The sequence below is a fragment of the Aotus nancymaae genome, unplaced genomic scaffold (assembly GCF_030222135.1).
Source record: "Aotus nancymaae isolate 86718 unplaced genomic scaffold, 86718_ANA_hifiasm-v0.15.2.pri h1tg000040l, whole genome shotgun sequence".
In the NCBI taxonomy this organism is placed as follows: Eukaryota; Metazoa; Chordata; class Mammalia; order Primates; family Aotidae; genus Aotus; species Aotus nancymaae.
This window is the reverse complement of record NW_026988454.1, coordinates 23,416,040-23,434,891: the sequence shown is the minus strand read 5'-3', so window position 1 is coordinate 23,434,891 and position 18,852 is coordinate 23,416,040. Positions and strand designations below refer to the sequence as shown.

The 18,852-nt window shown below is 41.3% G+C and overlaps 1 protein-coding gene across 3 annotated transcripts in view; it reads left to right on the top strand.

The window, feature by feature from the left end:
- The window catches only part of UTRN (utrophin), a 580,690-nt gene that overhangs the window by 48,676 nt on the left and 513,162 nt on the right, over positions 1 to 18,852 (top strand). The window contains exon 1 of one of the 3 annotated variants that reach the window (XM_064360601.1): positions 8,182 to 10,978. The exons of 1 other annotated variant lie outside the window; for it this stretch is intronic. In XM_064360601.1, coding sequence (XP_064216671.1) covers positions 10,885 to 10,978 — 94 coding nt within the window. In that variant the 5' untranslated portion in view covers positions 8,182 to 10,884. Of the gene's footprint in view, positions 1 to 8,181; positions 10,979 to 18,852 lie in introns of those variants that run through there. One more of the 3 variants, XM_064360599.1, reaches the window with a different exon arrangement.

Here is an 18,852-nt window from a genome sequence, read left to right as displayed (position 1 = left end):
GTATATACTATAAGTGTAGATTTTGGTTATCTTTATTTGTGAAGAAAATTTTTTGTTCACCTCTCATTTCATTCATTCGTTCAGTAAATATTTATCCACACACCTACTATGTGCCAGGCACTGTGATAGTCAGTAGGCATTAAAAAAAGTATATTGATGATCGATGCTAACATTATTTTCAAACTATTTTAAGAGAGGACTTGTAAATTAAAAGGAGTAATATATCCACAGAGAAATACTTTTTTTTTTCCCCTACAAAATTGCTACTGACTAGAGAATGATGATGATTTGCACTTCTGACATCATTGCCTAATGTTGGGTTTCTGTGCCTGGGCTCATTATGCTGTGGAGGCAAATGGTGTTTTGAGCGTCTTAGTTTCACCGGAACGCTGCACCTGTTGCGTCTATTCTTGCATATGAAATCCAGAGCCCGGAGTCACTTGCTTTCATTTCCTTTTCATCCTCCCTCTTTCCGGTGTGTGTGTGGGGGGTGGGGTGGGGGATAGATTAGTAGCTCCTGTGAAGAGTAACCACCTTCCTCTTCCGTCAAGGCTATGATTTTAGTGCCCCCAGGAGAGGTAGTGTTGTGTCCCTTTGTCATCTGCCCCTGAAAGAGTCAAGAGTGTGAGGCATGGGTTTTTGCCACAGTTTGGGGTTCTGGGGGAGGGGTGAAGTGGAACCGGCTTTCAGCAGCTGCTGCCGCCACCTGATACCTGGAACCTTACTGCTGTTGAGGAACATGTATTTCCTTTGGCTTCGTCTGCTGTTTGGCTGTGACTCTGAGGAAGACAGGAGGTACAGCATAGTATCGTTTACTTTCATAAAAGTAACTCTGAGATCTCTAGGCTTCATGTTGGTCTAGGCAATGCTCTTGAAAGCCAGGGAGCTGCTTTGCAAGATGCATGCTATGGCCAAAGGAATGGCTCAATAGCTGGGACCTGGCCCTGAGGTTAAGTCCATTCACAGCACAAATTTGGTGTTTTACTTGGTGTCCTGAAATCTCAGTAACCTGATTTTTCAAGTGAGAGTTGAAATATTGACACAGCTTAACTTGTAAGAATTTTGCAGGGATCAGTGAAAATAAATGGAATGACCTTTGAAGTACGGAGATCTCTAAAAGTGAATACAGACCAAATTATATCCTGATATCCAAATTATATTAAGTAGGAACATCAGAAATTCCAGTACTATACTGCATTGACAACCTCCAGGAAGTTACGGTAGCCTACCATTCCTAATTTAAAACCAACTTTGTCATGTTTAGTTTATTTATACTTTTATAGACATTCTCTGGAGGAGAGAAATTTCATGGAAAGTGAAGATTAACGTAAAATGGCACATAAGTGGTCCTGACTTGCAGTCTCAGGAGTGGTTTGTTCACCATTGAGGACTGCCCTGGATTAAGAGAGATCAGCTTCGTTTTTGTCTTATTTCTGGATCACCCTTTCTCCTTTGTACCTTCCGACATTGTTTCTGAGTTCCCTCCTCCCATCTGCCACCCGCTCCTTTGCAACTCTGTGGAGCATTTTAATAATAGGTTGTTTGTGCCTGTCCTGCCTCTGCAGTGCTCACTCACACCCGTTTCCTCAGCGTCTGCCTTCTCCTTCCCGCTTTGGGCATGCTCTGGCCTGCCTCTGTACTTAAGCCTGATTCCTGAGGCAATGATATGGCAGGTGCCTCAACTCTCTGTCTATAGCACTTGCCTTGCCTGGCCTGGAAACCAGCTTTTTCACTGCTGTACTGCATGGAACAGAGTAGGCGCTCCATAAACCTATCAGCCGACTGGCTCTTCCAAGTGCTCTTTCCAGGAATTCTGGCCCTGGGAACCCACTGCAGAATCTCATGGCTCATAAATAAACTCTCGAGTGATAGCTGTGACTTAAATTCTCTAGTTCTCACCTGACTACCTCTTAATATCATCCTGGAAATCTGTTTATATCATCTTGGAAATCCTGGAACTGATTATTATTATTATTTTTTGAGGCAGAGACTCGTTCTGTTGCCTAGGCTGGAGTGCAATGGCATGATCTTGGCTCACTGCAACCTCTGCCTCCCAGATTCAAGCAATTCACTTGCTTCAGCCTCCCGAGTAGCTGGGACCACAGGTGTGCGCCACCGTGCCTGGCTAGTTTTTGTATTTTTAGTAGAGATGGGGTTTCACCATATTGGCCAGGCTGGTCTCGAACTCCTGACCTCGTGATCCACCCACCTTGGCCTCCCAAAGTGCTGGGATTACAGGCGTGAGCCACCGCGCATGGCCCCTGGAGCTGATTTGAAATACTTCTGGTTAGTTCCTCAGCATCAGTTCTGCCTAATGAACACCTAGATTCTTCATTGTCTCCCCACTCTTGGCTCTAAGTTGTCACAAGTAGACAATGATGTCTCATTCCCAAATAGAGATATGACACATGAGAGTGGGTGAGCGTGGCCATGGTTGGACAGGACTATCTTTGGCACCAGGTGCAGTAGGATCTACAGATGACTCACATGTGTTAATACATCCTCCGAGCACCCCGCATCCTCAGATTTGCATGTGGGTATTTGCAGGAAGAAGCACACAGGATCCTGGGATCAGGGTTGAGATGCATACAGGTGTGGCTGCCGGGCTGCAGCCAGTGGTGTTCAGTGGGAGGCAGGTTGCAGGCAGGGAAATGTTGCCTCGTGGAGGGTGATGCTGATACGGTGGGAACTTCAATCCAGACGCCGACATCTCCACAGGCAAACTGAATGACAGTAAACAATGTTCAGGGATTGGGGACATCAGCACACTCACCTGCAGAGAGCCAGCCGGAAGACAGGCAGTGGCACAAGTTTTCTGAGGTAGAGATTGTGACTGCAGGTGACAAAGGAAAAAAGTATTATGCAGACCACATTGGGGCTTACAGGCTGGCGGGCCCTGTGGGACACTAGGTCATTTTTCCCACTTTTTTTCCTGCCAACACCAAAGGATAATCTCTAGGTGTCTCTTCTTCACATCTTCCCATGAAGCTTGAAAGTTCTAGAGCTCACCAGAAACTGGAGAAAATTTTCCCACTATTACAGCAAGTATCCTTCGAGAAAATTCACTTGCTGATCTTTGTTCCACAGCCCAGCAGGTTGCCACCTGATTTATAACAACAGATAGTGTAGACAGTCCAGGCAAATTACTCCTTCTTTCTTTTTTTTAAAGGAATATTTTAAAATTCCTTTCTTTTAGAACTATTTGGGTTGTTTTATTAATTTTGTTCACGGTTGCCTTAAATGACACTTCTTGCCTCCCTGAAGAACTCTTGGCCTTCCTTCCTGCCACTAGAGTGAGAAGTTCTAAGCTAGAGGGGTCATCCCAGGGGTGACGGCTTTAAGCAGCCAGTGATGTATGGTTTTGCTTTCGGCCTTGGCAGGCGGGACCCTGCTTCTACTAAGCGGTGGCATCACTTGGTTTCCATGCAGTGTTTTTATGTTTTCCTGCAGATGCTGTCAGCCACTGGAGGCCTCACCTTACTGGGTTCCAGACAGCTGCCACTTGTGATTAGAAGCAACACTGCCAGTGAGGAACCCTGCCACACAAAACACACAGACACACAGACACAAGACACACACACACACACACACACACTCACTTGTGAGAGGAGGGGCTGGGTTCCAGACAGCCCCTGTTTAGACTGTTTAGAAACAACTCTGTCAGTGAGAAACCTTGCCACCTACAACACACACACACACCACACACACACACCACACACACACACACACACACACACACGCACACATACACACACACTGTGAGAGGAGGGCTACCCTGGGAAGAAACCCTGAGTTCCCCCGTCTTAGCACACTCTTTCTATTGCTTGGTGGAGGGAGAAGCTGTGTGCCCCTGTTACTACCTGTCTTCACCCCCTCATTAAGGACTTTGGTGCAATTATTGTCTACCTCTTAATCTCACTACCTGCATGCAGCTTTCCTGAGAAAGGTTATAATTTCATCTTGAAATACAACTTCTAGGGGTTTTCTTTTTAATTCACCCTTCCAAGTAGGTGTCTTTGTCTGTTTGCACATTAGAAAATGAAACCAATACTTAAATGTGATTTTCCCACTTTTGCTGGCATGCTCTTTAAGGTCTGCCTCTGAGGTCTGGCTCTGTATGGTTTGGAATACTTTATTATTTTTTTTTTCTTGAGATGGAGTCTTACTCTGTTGCCCAGGCTGGAGTGCAGTGGTGTGAGCTCAGCTCACTGCAACCTCTGCCTCCTGGGTTCAAGTGATTCTCACGCCTCACCCTCCCGATTAGCTGGGATTACAGGCACACGACATTAAGTCTGGCTAATTTTTGTATTTTTAGTAGAGACGGGGTCTTACCAGGTTGGCCAGGCTGGTCTCGAACTCCTGACCTCAGGTGATCTGCCCGCCTTGGCTTCCTAAAGTGCTAGGATTACAGATGTGAGCCACCTCACACAGCCTGGAATACTTTCTAAGCTCTTTGATGATGGGGGCTTAGATTTAGCTCTCTTTAACTTAATTTTGTTGATTATAATGTCATTCAATCCCATTAGTATACTAATATGGAAACAAAGGCTTGAATTCAGATTTTATTTATATCTTCATGCTTTGGAAAAACAATCTCATGAGAAATTACTCAGCCTGTTAAATACCATCCTTGACATTACGTTTTTGGGTTTGTTTGTTTTTAAAAAAGTTTTTATTGGCTTTTGCTTTTTATAATTTTTTGAACCATACCAACAGTAGTATAATGAGTATTTTTAGACATGTGCTGTTAAAATCATGTGGAAATTCTTTTTATGTCAACACAAAGTATTTTGTTTATCTTTATTGTGATCAAGAACTGAGGTAGAATTTCCTAGCTAGACACAAATGAGTTAAAATAAACCTGACATGCTCTTTGATTATCGATAAGTTGTATTCTAAACAGTTTTACTCTGATGAAAGTATTAAGGAGAGTTAATTAGATTGTGAGACTCCTGAGGACAGCTGATGCCTTTTTCATTTTTACATTCTTCTTGGGTGCCGTGTAGATGATCATTATAGTCATGGGACTTGGTTCCAATTATAGAGAGCTGTGTGAACTGCATGAAGCAGATGAGATTCCATCCTTGCTTGGGAACCCTTTAAGCATTTTGAAACTGGGCAGGTGAAAGTTATGAGAAAGATCACTCTGGGCTCTGTGGGAGAGTGATTTGGAGGGAAGAGCCCCTAGAGGCCCAGGGAACATTGCAGGTGGCTTTGCCAGGAGACCAGGTAGAAGATGTGTTGAGGGTGGGCAGGAGATGGATGAAGCTGTGGATTTCAGAGGTACAGATCCGTCATCCTTCATCTGCAGCTACACTGTTGAAGAAGACCTCTGAAAACCAGAAGGTGTTTTATTTGTAGTTCATTTGGCAGGAAAACTTGAGCTTGACCTGAACTCACTGGGTGTTGACGCCTGGTCTGAACAGCTTGGACTCTTTTAAAAGTCCTTACATATCTCAGGCATCCTTCATAAAATGTATGTATTTGGTGCAGGACTATTAATGTATTTGATTCAGAGAAATTGCCATGGATTTTGCTGTTTTTTGTTTTCACTGTAATATATGACTTGTGCTATATAACATTTCTCAAATGAGAAGAGTTCTGGTTCAGCAGCACTCCTGACCCTAGGGTTTTGGAAAAGGGGTTTTGAAACTATTTGACTCGTGTTTACAGGATAAAGTTGATGAAACTGACTAATAAGAAATGGAGGCAAGATCTATGGAAGAAAAGAACATTTCTAGGAAGACTCAAAAGTTAGTGATGACACTGTCTCATTAACATGAAGGGAAGTAGAGCTTTTGGAGGGGTCAGTATTCATTAGATAGGCATGATTTATTGAAAAGATTGCATCTTGAATTTTTGGAGTGTTGCTTATATGTGATCTTGGACTGAATCATGGACTAGAAAAAGGGGGCAGTTGCAGAAATTTAAAAAAAGACTTATAGATTAGTTCACAATTTTGCATCTATGTGAATTCTCTGATTTTGATCATTGTACTCTGGTTATGTAGGATGGTAATACTAGGGAAAGTTGGATGAAGAGAATATGAGAACTCTGTGTACTCTTTTTTACCACTTCTTTTATAAGTCTAAGATTATTTCAAGATAAAATGTTTGAAGAATGAGAAAAAGAGCTGTTTGTCCTATCAGGGAATGGCATTATCCATGATGCTTTTAAGTAGAGAGTATCTATTAGCAGAAGTCTAGTTTTTTGGGAGAATTTGAAGTCTAAAGTACAAATTGAGTAAAATTTCAGTCAGTTCTAAACCCCCTCCCAATATTTTCTTTTCAAAATGCTGACATGGTTTCTATCAGAAGATTATCTTTTTATAATCTGACCTGAAAAAAAGGCTTGACTCTAGTGTAAGCGTATAAAGAAGAGTTCTAGGACGGGCATGGTGGCTTACATCTGTAATCCCAGCACTTTAGGAGGCCAAAGTGGGCAGATCGCTTGAGGTCAGGAGTTTGAGACCAGCCTGACCAACATAGTAAAACCTGTCTCTACTAAAAATACAAAAATTATTTGAGCGTGGTGGTGTGTGCCAGTAATCCCAGGTACTTAGGAGGCTGAGGTAGGAGAATTGCTTGAACCTGGGAGGTGGAGGTTGCAGTGAGTCGAAATTGTGCCACTGCACTCCAGCCTGGCAACAGAACAAGACTGCGTCTCAAGAAAAAAAAGAAGAGTTATAAAATGAAGCCAGCGGTGTCTGGAGAGTTCGTGGGAAGTGCCATAACTTGTCCCTTGCATTTAGTGTCCCTGGTGTTGGAGGGTGTGGCTTGGCTCTAGTTCTTGTTTGCAGCTCTGCAGGGCGAGGTATAGGTTTCTTAGTTAGGACTGATAGTTATAATATTAATTTTAAAGCCAGGAGCGTTTGCAGATAACAGGGAAGAATGAAGAAGATGTCTGCCTTTCATGGCCAAGGTCAGCTCACCTGAATTTTGTGGTGCTGATGCTGCTGGGTGTATATTTCCTCCGTGGAGAGAGGATTAGTTTCTGAATTCCTTTGCTTCCCTCTCTCACTTCGACACCACCTCCTGTAGTTTCAGCTAATTTGTTCTGTAATTCTTTCTCCACTCTGATTCTTTCTTTCCTTTTTGATGAGAGTAGACCTAGGCTGGCAGCCAGTTGCTATTGAGCTATAATAGAGCTAGTGGTATGAACAAAATTTGATTACTGCTGTCAACACTAGATTGAATAAGAAAGTGCATACCCTAGACAGATACTTGCAACATAAATGGTCTATTGATTTCACAAGAACTAGAAAATGAGGCCACCGTGTAATCTAGCAGAAGAATGGATCTGTGAATAGAGTGGGTCCTGACATTGCAGAACAGTTTTCAAAAGTGCCCTCCTATTCGATCTTTTTAGAAGAAGCTTCAGATAAACTGATTGTAGCTTCTGATTTTTCTCACCATCGAGTATTTACAGAAACTCTGGTGAAACCTTTGCACTTGTGTTTGTTCAATGGTTTGCTTTTCCTACATAGCGTCTAGTTTAGAAGTTACATTGGCTGTTACAGACCTTATTTGCTTCTGAGCTATCATGACATTTCCACTTAGCTTAATATGAGTGTTTTAGAAGTTTCTCACCGTGGAAAGTTCTATTTGGCATATGAAAGTTCAATGGTCAGTTTCATAGTCAGCTCTACGGCAAGAAATAAATAAAACAATGGCTTACAGTTTACAGCCTTGGGACATGGAAACTTTTTTAGAAGATGGATGAGTCATATTGATACATGTTGCAAGGCCCGAGGCCTTACAGCAAAAAATAAAGAAAAAAGTTTTTATTTTTAAAAGTTAATACCTTCTGGTATTTTCTTTGCTATACTTTGTGTAGATTTTGTTCTGCTTAGTTTTAGGGGGATCAAAAAAATAAATCCTAAAATAGAATGTTTTAGGACAAAGGTAATTAACATCATTGTCCATGAATTTGTCAAACACAGTAAGGTCTGAATAAAAAAAGATCTTCCCTTTGATGTAGATTTGTTGGAATAATTGCTATTCTCCCAGTACCACGCATTTGAAAGGGGAAGGAGAAATTGTTGCTAGTTTCTAGATCCTGACTTGTCTTCCTTGGCTACCTTCAAAATTTGACATCCTTAATCTTAAATCACATCTGGTCTAAAATTTCTTCCTATAAACAGTTATGACTATTTACTGACAAAAGACTGCTTTTATTGTGCCTGTTCCTATTTTAGAGGAAGGCACATATAGAAAGACAGGTGGAAAGAACTGATTTATAAAGATTGAAATGTCATATTTACATTTAGAATTTCATTCCCTACCATTTTCAGAAGAACCCTTTGGTAGAGGAAGCAGGGTCAACTGTTTTCACAGCCTCTTACTGTAGATAGAAATATGAAGGCCAGCAATATTTAGCTGGTGTGAACCCATACAGCTACACCAGGAAAAATGTTGAATGTCTTTAGTTCCTATTGGAAAATAGCCACTGTCAAAGATGGACACCTTCAGGACCTCACTTCAGCATTGAAGTCAGTATCCATTCTGACTGGGGGGGGCCATGCCTCACTGGCTGTTCTGTATTTTGAATATTTAGTCCTGATTCTATAAATGAAGACAGTTTTGGGCTATGGATAAAAGATGGGTTTCGATAGCCATTAAGGAAATGCAAGTCAAACCACAATGAAATGTCACTTATACCCAGTAAGATGGTCATAATAAAAAAGACAAATAACAACAAATATTGGTGAGGATGTGGAGAAATTTGGTACCCACATACACTACTAGTGGGAAGGTAAAAGGATGCAGCCACTTTGGAAAACTGTCTGGCAGTTCTTCCAAAGGTTAAGCATAGGACTGCCATATGCCCCAGTAATTCTACTTTTGGGTACACACACATACACATACACACACACATGCACACACATCCAAGAGACATGAAAATATATGCCCACATAAAAAACTTGTGCACAAATGCTTGTAGCAGAACTACTAGTATTAGCTAAAAGATAAAAACAACCCAAATGTCCATGAACTGATAAATACATAGTAAAATATAGTCTATCTATACAATGGAATATTTTAAAAAGAAATGAAACACCCATACATGCTACAACATGGATGGACTTTGAAAACATTATGCTAAGTGAAATAAGCTAGTCACAAAAAATATGCTGTATGATTTATTTTATGTGAAATGTACAGAATAGGCAACTCTACAGAGACCGGAAGTAGATTTTAGTGGTTGCCTCGGGCTAAGGAATGGGAATTGATTGTGGTGAGGGTTGTAGAACTCTGTGAAAATACTAAAAAACATTAAATTATACAGTGTACATGAGCTGATTTTATAATATGTGAATTATGTATCAATGAAGTTTGATGCAAAAAAAGTATTTTATTGGGTATTGACTGTGTGACATATCTCTATCTCGGTGCTTTTCCTGGTCTGTTTCCCTCCGACAGTCCTAGAAGACCGGTGAAGTCAGCCCTTCCATTTTACAGATTTGGAGACTGAGGTTCAGAGAGAGAGAGAGTATTTTGCCAGAGTTATACAGTTGCTAGTCTAAGGAAAATGCAGAGATGAGGAGGAGGAGTGTAGGGCAAGTACTGTCAGTTTCTCTTTTCTGTACTGCAGTCAGGAGCAGAATGAGAGATGCTTTTAGGTGGGTGGATCACCTGAGGCTGGGAGTTTGAGACCAGCCTGACCAACATAGAAAAAACCCATCTCTACTAAAAATACAAAAATCAACCTGGTGTGGGGGCGCATGCCTATAATCCCAGCTACTCAGGAGCCTGAGGCAGGAGAATCACTTGAACCTGGGAGGTGGAGATTGGGGTGAGCCGAGATTGTGCCATTACACTCCAACCTGGGTAACAAGAGCAAAACTCCGTCTCAAAAAAAAAAAAAGTAGAAAATTTCTATTTCACAACAAGCAAGAAAAAGAATGAGAGGACTAGAATGTAGATGTGATTATATGAATAATGATTTTTCTTGCTTTTTGCATGTATGTGGATGACACATGCAGAAGTGACAGCAAGAGTTTGAGACCAGCCTGACCAACATGGTCAAACCCCGTCTCTACTAAAAATACAAAACAAATAGCTGGGCGTGGTGGCGCATACTTGTAATCCTAACTACTTGAGAGGCTGAGGCATGAGAATTGCCTGAACCCGGGAGGCGAAGGTTGTGGTGAGCCAAGATCGCGCCATTGCACTCCAGCCTAGGTGACAAGAGTGAAATAATAATAATAATAATAACAACAATAATAATAATAATAATAAAAAAGAGAGCAAGGTGACCACATAAGAGAACAGGCTGGAAAAATTAGTCTAAATGGTGACCTCTTATAGCTGCATGTAGTTAAGTTTATTTTTTCCATAACAGCAATTTCTAAGGGATGAAGACGAAATCTTTTTGAGTTTTACTTCCCCAAAGTATATATAGATACTACAGTGAAGTAATAAGTCCAATTTGTTCTTTGAAGTATAGTTAATATGTAACGAAACTCTTAAGGCCAGTTGTATACCCAGGGCAAACGCCTTCTAACACCTTTATTTATCTGCATCGTGGGTAGGGAGGTGGGCGGAGTGCCCCTTCCCAGCTGACACTGTCAAAACAGGAAGCAAAGTTATAATCTCTGTCATAGGAACATTCAGAGGCCCTTAGCTGTGACTATTAAAAAAAACAAAAAACCTACCTAAGGAGTTTTCACTGACTGCAAAGCGTAACTTCCTGTCTGGTGTTTAGAGGAGGCTGGGTTAGGTTTAGTCAGATCCTCTCGTGGGAAAAATAAAAACCACCAAAAAAAAAAAAAAAAAAAAAAACACCACCACACACAGGACATCCCAGTGTGCAGTTCGGAGGCTGCTTTTGCTGTCCACTTCCTCCACATCTTTTTCCTCCTCATCTAAGCAGATGTAGGTGATGAGCGGCCCGGCAGCCACCATGTTTCGCTGGAAAAAGTGCAGATTGGATTTGCCAGGGCATGTAGCTCTCCAGGCTTGCAAGCGATTACCAGGTAAGTTTGTCAACTTGCATGACTTCTAGCCAGGGAGGTTTTCATAAGAAATGTCTATGAAGACGACTCTCTCATTCACTTACTGAGTCTCATTTGTCAAGTAACAAAGCTCAGGACCAGGCTGGTGACAGGAACAGACAGCCTGTCCTTCCTGCTGCCACGTCTGTTGTGGACCCTGGAGAGTAGAGACCAACACTGTCTGCTTCACGCTTCTCAGGAGGTGATAACTTACCAGAGTTATTGGCTTCTTTGGAAGAAGCCTTCCAGAATCCCTAAATTTGTGGTAACAAATGTGTTTCACTTTACCTCCCTGTGTTTTCAAATAGCTTACTCTGTGCTGTTTACTGCCAGATAGAGAAAAATCTCCTTTGTGGTGTTGAGCACTGGTAGGCCTCATCTTATGTTGTATTTGATTTACTTTGTTGGCTAAAAAGGCATTTTGCTTTTTGAAATATTTAGTTTAGAGCTGAGAAAGGGGAGAATAAAACGTTTGTACTTTGGGGGGCAGTGTAAGTGCTGGGGTTTTTGTTTCAATGCAGGCTTGTCTATGAGACATGTGTATACATAACTTCATGTAGGGACAGTGACATGCATTTTTCTCTCGCCGAAGTTTACTTCTGGGGTAACTTAGTTTTTCTGACACGTTTAGATGTTTATATCTTGTTTAATGTATACATGTGTGTACTGGTTGTGTGAGCTTTTGGAGGGAAAAAACCCGAAGTGATGAGTTATACTTGATCATACATATCGTGCATGAATGTTGTAACTATGAGAAAACTTTCAGGCTGTTTTTTTTTTTAAAGTCTTTTCTTTCTTGTGGAATTACCCTTTCCCTCTTAGTGTTTTCCTTCTTAGCTTCAGTGAATGAGGTGGTAAGGGGTTGTAAGTCTTGTCTCTGTAGAGCAAATTTAAACTAAAATGATTGGAGCGGCCCATTTTTTTTGTAGTGAATTGGGTATCTTGAACAAGTGGCATAGGAGATTGGTGTGCTACAATTCTCATCATTAGCTATTACTTCTTTTTTAAATAACCATGTGATCCCAACGCAAAATCAAAATACCTCTCAGAGACCTGAATTAAAACTCCATGTGGGCCAGTCACGATGGCTCATACCTGTAATCCAAGCACTTTGGGAGGCTGAGGCAGGAGGACCACTTGAGGCCTGGAGTTTGAGACCACCCTGGGCAACACAGGGAGATGCCATCGCTACAAAAAATGGAAAAATTAGCCAGGCATGGTGGCACATGTCTATGGTCCCAGCTACTTTGGAGACTGAGGCAGAAGGATAGCTTGAACCTAGGAGTTTGAGGCTGCAGTGAGCCATGATTATGCCACTGCATTCCAAACTGGACAACAGAGAAATGCCTTGTCCCAAAAACCTGCATAGGAGCAGCAATTGTAGGCTTGTGGCCTTTCGAAGATTTCCTTTGACTGTCACTAAATCCTCTTTCTTTCCCCGACTTTAAGAGTCTCTGGTAGTCGGCTAGTTTTCATCAAAGGGCCTTGCTACAAAGGGAAGGGTCTAGGGTAACTATAGCGGTTGAAATCAGGACAACTAGAAGAAAAGTACAAACAAACCTTTAAATAATAAGCAGGCTTTGGCCAGGTGTGGTGGCTCATGCCTGTAACCCCAGCACTTTGGGAGGCCAAGGAAGGCAGATCACCTGAGGTCAGGAGTTCTAGACCAGCCTGGCTAACATGATAAAACCCCATCTCTACTAAAAATACAAAAACAAGTCAGACATGGGCACCTGTAGTCCCAGCTACTTTGGAGCCTGAGGCAGGAGAATCACTTGAACCCAGGAGGCAGAAGTTACAGTGAGCCAAGATGGCACCATGACACTCCAGCCTGGGCAACAAGAGAGAAACTCCATCTCAGAATAAATAAATAAATAAATGAATAAGTAGGCTTTTAAATGAGTAGCTACAGTGTTAAATATATTTAAATGCTGTGCTGGTTGAGTTCTGGTTCATTTAGATAACATTCTTTCCTGCTCTATGACCAATCAAAAGGCTTTAGGAAAATAGCATTTTTTAAAAAAAAAAAATGTATTTCAGGGCATGCTATTTTAATAAAAATAGAAAACCAATGTGTACATGATTTCAAATTTCACAAGGGCCTAGGTTCTCTTCTCGTCAGTTGTTATTGAACTGAATTTTTTTATGTTCATAGTGTAGACTCTTTAGTGATCTTGTTAGAAATAAGGACATTAAATTTATGTTAAAAATAATATTTTCGGCTGGGCATAGTGGCTTACGCCTGTAATCCCAGCCCTTTGGGAGGCTGAAGTGGGCAGATCACCTGAGGTCAGGAGTTCAAGACCAGCCTGGCCAACGTGGTGAAACCTTGTTTCTACTAAAAATAGAAAAATTAGCCAGGCATGGTGGCAGGTGCCTGAAATCTCAGCTACTCGGGAGGCTGAGGCAGGAGAATTGCTTGAACCTGGGAGGCGGAGGTTACAGTTAGCTGAGATTGCACCACTGCACTTCAGCCTGGGTATCAGAGCGAGACGCTGTCAAAAAAAAATATATATATACACATGTCTCTCCCTCTCTCTCTCTCTAATCTCCCTATCTCTATTCATCTCTATCATCATTTTCACCAAATGTTAGCAATAATACAACTGAGATAAACCAAAGTTTTTTAAAAAGATAGAAAATGCTAAATGAATAATTTGGAGGTGCAGTTGGACATTTAGGCATCTATTAAGACCCAGATAACTTATGTCTGGAAGTTGACGCTGCTCAGGAAACCACTACTGGGAGCCCTGCTTGTCTTGCCATCCTTCCTGCTTTCTTGTCTGCTGACAGGACTCTATGTCAGCTGTTTCCATTTTTGAATGAAAGGGTTAAAAGATTCACTATTTGGATTTCCCATTAGAATCACCAACGTGCTGGGGCCCCACAAACAGAGATCCTGACTTGATTGGACTGAGACCCTGCTCTGTAGCTTGTCGAAAGCCAGCCAAGAGTGTCCAATGTGGAGAGTACAGGGGAATGTATTTGTCCCCCACTAGACTGAAAGCTCCATGGTAGGGACAAGAGGCAGCTTTGTTACTGCTGTCCCCTAGCACCTGAATGTGTGCCTGGTGTGCAGGAGAAGCTCAGTAGCTGCTTGTGGAATGAATCAATGAATGAATGAATGAGTTCCTTTGAGTAACAGGAAGTTAGGAGAAGATTGGACAGAGGCTTAGGTATGGTCTTTGCTGATGTAGGAGAGTGTGCTCTGAACAGTGACTGTCATCTTGGAAGACATGCCAGGAAAGGTCACAGGTGACTCATCTGGCAGAACCCTGAACAGACCTCTCAGAAGAGACAAGGCTCCGGGGCGGTGGTGTCCTTATGAGGCAAGGCAGGTTGAGAACTTTGGGAAGGAGAATTTCATCAGGTGCTGGGTGTGTGCACACAAATGTGGATGTGAGGCCAGGTGGGGACACTCCTGGGAGGATCTCCCGAACCGTGGCTCTTTCTTTCTTTTTTTTTTTTTTGAGACAAAGTCTCGCTCTGTTGCCCAGCCTGGAATGCAATGACATAGTCATAGCTCACTGCAACCTTGACCTTCCAGGCTCAAGTGATCATCCCACCTCAGTCCCTGAGTACCTGGGACTACAGGTACACGATTACAGGTACGTGCTTCCATACCTTGCTAATTTTGAATATTTTTTCTGCAGAGACAGGGTCTCGCCTTGTTGCCCATGTTGGTCTCGAACTCCTGAGCTTGAGCGATCTTTCCACCTCAGCCTCCCAAAATGCTGGGATTAAAGGCCTGAGCCTTTATCCCCAACCTTGACTTACTCTTAGAGGAGCTCAAGTCTTTTGTGTTGGAACTTCAGGAGGTTGACAACCACGCTCAGTCATCATTTGCTAGGTACCTAGTACATGCCCAGTTCTGGGGAGGATGGGGATATGAAAATGAAGGTGATGTGGTTCTTCAACTGTGGAGGTTAGGACCTGGAAGGAATGGTATGTGACAGTGAATGCTAGATTTGCTGGTGGCTGAAAGGAAGGAATGTGATCATCTTTGTCATATATTAGGGATTGCCAGACCTGTTAGTTGACTGTATCCAAATAAAGGAACACAGAATTTGGAGTGATCAGAGGGCAGTGAGGTTTGTCTGGGAAAATATCTTAGGACTTGTGAATGTTTTGCAGATCTTAAAATTTATAGAGCAAGTGAGTAGGTGGTTAGGAAGACCAGGTAACTATAACTTACAGAGGTGAGAGAATGAGAATTGTTAAGTTGGGAGAAAAAGAGTAGAAAGAGTGACGTGTGAAACAAGAGAATCTTGGACCAAAAAAATGAGAAATGGGCTTAACATGGCACTGAATAGTTCTTTAAGGGATGGAACTTGGGCCTCAAGATCTGGGTTTCCATTACCCCTGCCATCGACAGGGTAAGTCACTGAACCTCTGAGAAGGGGTCTCCCAACCAGGGAGGATGCCCCAGGAGGTTGTGGTCAGGATTCATGATGTTACACATTTTAAAGTTCTTTGCAAGCCATAGTAATGGTTCCAGGTAAATAAATGGAGTAATAAATTTTGTAAAAATTATAAAAATCTAATTTGTTGATAATAGGCTCTTTTAGGTAGAGTCTGGGGTAGGACATCAAACAGTGTATTCATCATGGTACTTGAAATATATTTAAGCTGAAGCTGTGCACTCCATCATCTTTTTGGTATATTTTTCCTTGGCATTACTTGAAAGGCATGCTCATGAAACTGGATTTGGATCTGTTTCATGTTTTCACTTGGGTTCTCTGACCCCTACTTAGAGGGCACCAGGTGCTTCCTATTCTAATTCTTTGCAAATTCAAGACTTGGTTGGAGGGCCATTGAGGGGATTGGTGTGGGAATTAGATACGATCTCGACACAGCGACTCCCTTGCTCCTGCTCCAGTATTTTGACCTTAATTTGAACAGTTCAGTGAACTGGCAACTCAAGTCATTTTTTTTCCCACTGAACTGGAACTTTCATTGTTTTGCAGAGGAAGATGACTCATCACCGAATTCTACCATTGTGCTAAAGTGAAATTTTATTCTAGGACTAAAGGAACACAGGCCAAACTTTCTGTCTGAACTAGAGTATTGCAACTTGGATTGTGAGCTGGGCAGGAATTCCTGTGGCCCTCTATGTGGAGTTGCTCTCAAGGAAAAGGAGCATTTAAATATATTTTTGACTCCAAATTTAAGTTTTAGTAATGTATTTCAAATATCTTTTAAAATATCTTAAGTAATCAGACTGCTTTCCAGAAAAAATGTAATGCAAAATGAAAATTCTACAAAGTAGAAAATTGCCATTTCCTTCCTCTCTCCAAAACCATTGTTAATAGTTTTGTTTGTCCTGCTATGCTTGCTTTCTATGAATATAAAAATGTATGCTTCTATGGGTAAGCATGGCTTTTCTTTATTGAACCAAAATGGAAACCATCCTGATTTAGTGGCATCCCACCTAAAAAAATATTAAAAACTACCTGTGTACATGTATCTTAGCTTATTTGGGCAATTGCTGGGGCAGATATGCTTTTACTGTTAAATTGTCATCCACAATAGATGACATGTAGAGAGATGAAATATAGTATATAGTTGTTTGAACTTGCATTTCCTTTTTGTGGAATTGAACTTCTCTGCATAAGTTTATTGGCTCTTTGGACGAATTCTTCAGTGAATTGCCTTTTCATACGTTGCTCATTTTTTTTCTGTCGCTTGGATCCCTGACTTTTATACTCTTAATGATTCCAAAGGATATTTCTACAAAATGGCAAACTTGAGATGACTTATTTGAATTTTTTTTGAGTTCTAAAATAGTTAACTGCTACCTTAAAAGACAGATATTACTTTCAATCTCTAGGACAGAGATTGAGTCTTTGGACTTAGACTCTATAGTATTTTCTCTTTCTTTTTTGGCTAATATGGAAGATGTCATCATCTGTCTTAAAAGACAGATATTATTTTCATAAAAGATAAAGATAGATATTAAAAGATAGATATTATTTTCAGATCTCTAGGACAGAGGTTTGAGTCTTTGGACTTAGGTTCTATAGTATTTTCTCTTTCTTTTTTGGCTAACGTGGAAGATGTCATTATCCCAAACTGTGCTGAGACTAGTAATTATTTAGATACCCTCACTACTTTGTTACATTTTTTTATATACTGGTAAATTATTTTCATATAGATGGTAAGTCCCAGGTTTATTTATAGAAAAACTCATTTTTTATATATTTTATGGAACTTGTTGGAGTTAGCAGAAAGGTGCTGTGGAGTTAGGTTTAAAATTAAATCCTAATTATTCCATATCCTGTTGTGGGGCTGTTGTCAGTCTTTAAAGGTGCATCTTTGTAAAATTTTTTGCATGTTACTTGGCAGATTGCAAGAAGGATTATAATAAATGGTGGCTGTTTGTGTTAGAGCCTTTGAAGTCAATACAGGAAAAAATACATTTAGATGCTAAGTGAAGATAAGACATTAGTTTAAATGAGACCCATATGCACCATCATATTCAAAATTTACCAGTTTGTCCTCTTCCTTCAATCTAGATTTGTTAGTGATTTTTCACATCAAAGTATTGAGGCCGTAATTCTATGCTGGGTTCATTTAACCACAGCTCCAGTAAATGGCAGGAAATAGAGAGCTATACAGTACAGCAAATGGCCTGCAGTTGCATGGAGGATATCTTTGTGGCAAGGTGCCCAGAATGTTTTGCTGGTTTCAAAGTTCGCTGTCATTTGTTCAGAAAGGTTTTTATTGTTTGCAAGCAAGCAAGGCAAGGAAAGGAAAAGGGCACGCAGCCGCCTCCCCTATGATTCTGTGCTGTATGACCTATTTGCCTTTGGTGCCTTATATAAAAAGCTTTATTTAGTCTGCAGAGAGGTTATTTCTCCAAATAGAGGTGAACTGTCATAGTAGTCTGGAAACGTGATAGATTTCAGTTAAATGCCGCTGATCCAAATGCTTTGAGAGGCTGGGCTGTGTGGCACTTGTAAGATAGGCACCTCACACAGATTCTTCCAGGTCACTTGCACATATCGTCAGTGGAAATACCTCATCAGACAGTGATCCACTTTGCGCTCTGAGTAGCAGCTCCTCCTATCACACCGACACCACCACTTTTCTCCTGGCTCAGCCAATCTCTTGCTGGGAACCTGCTGCCAGAGTTAGTCTCTTGGCTTCTGCCCTGGCCTATTTTCTTGTTGACTTCTAGATTTGGTGCCTTTAGCTTCTCCTTGGACTCATTGGCCATGACTCTCTTTCTGGTGTTAGTAGCTCCTGGATTTGTGTTTGACAGAAGAAATTTACTCCCCTAGCAGGTTCACTTTCTACTGAGATAACATGCAATCCAGCATCTGCCAATACTCTGAGAACTGTTGATTGTTAATCAGTATTCATTATCTAACTCTGAGTAATGAGTGTTATAGCAGGAAATGTAGAATCAATTTGTGCGTGTGTGTATGAACGTGGTTTAAAATGAATTATCATATTTTTTCTTTGCCCATGTTAATACTTTAAAATAATTATTAAATTCTCACTTTTCTTATATGTGTTAAAAAACATGGTGCATTTCACAGTGATGATATTTAAACTGGGAGGCTATGGATATTTTGCAAGTGGGTGGAGGAAATAGTTCTCATTTCCCTTTTCTTTCTTTCTTTCTTTTTTTTTTTGGAGATGGAGTCTTGCTGTGTTGCCAAGCTGGAGTGTAGTGGCATGATCTCAGCTCACTGCAACCTCCGCCTCCCGGGTTCAAGCCATTCTCCTGCCTCAGCCTCCTGAGTAGCTGGGACTTTAGGCACGTGCCACCATGCCTAGCTAATTTTTGTGTTTTTAGTAGAGACAGGGTTTCACCATGTTGGCCAGGATGGTCTCGATCTCTTGACCTC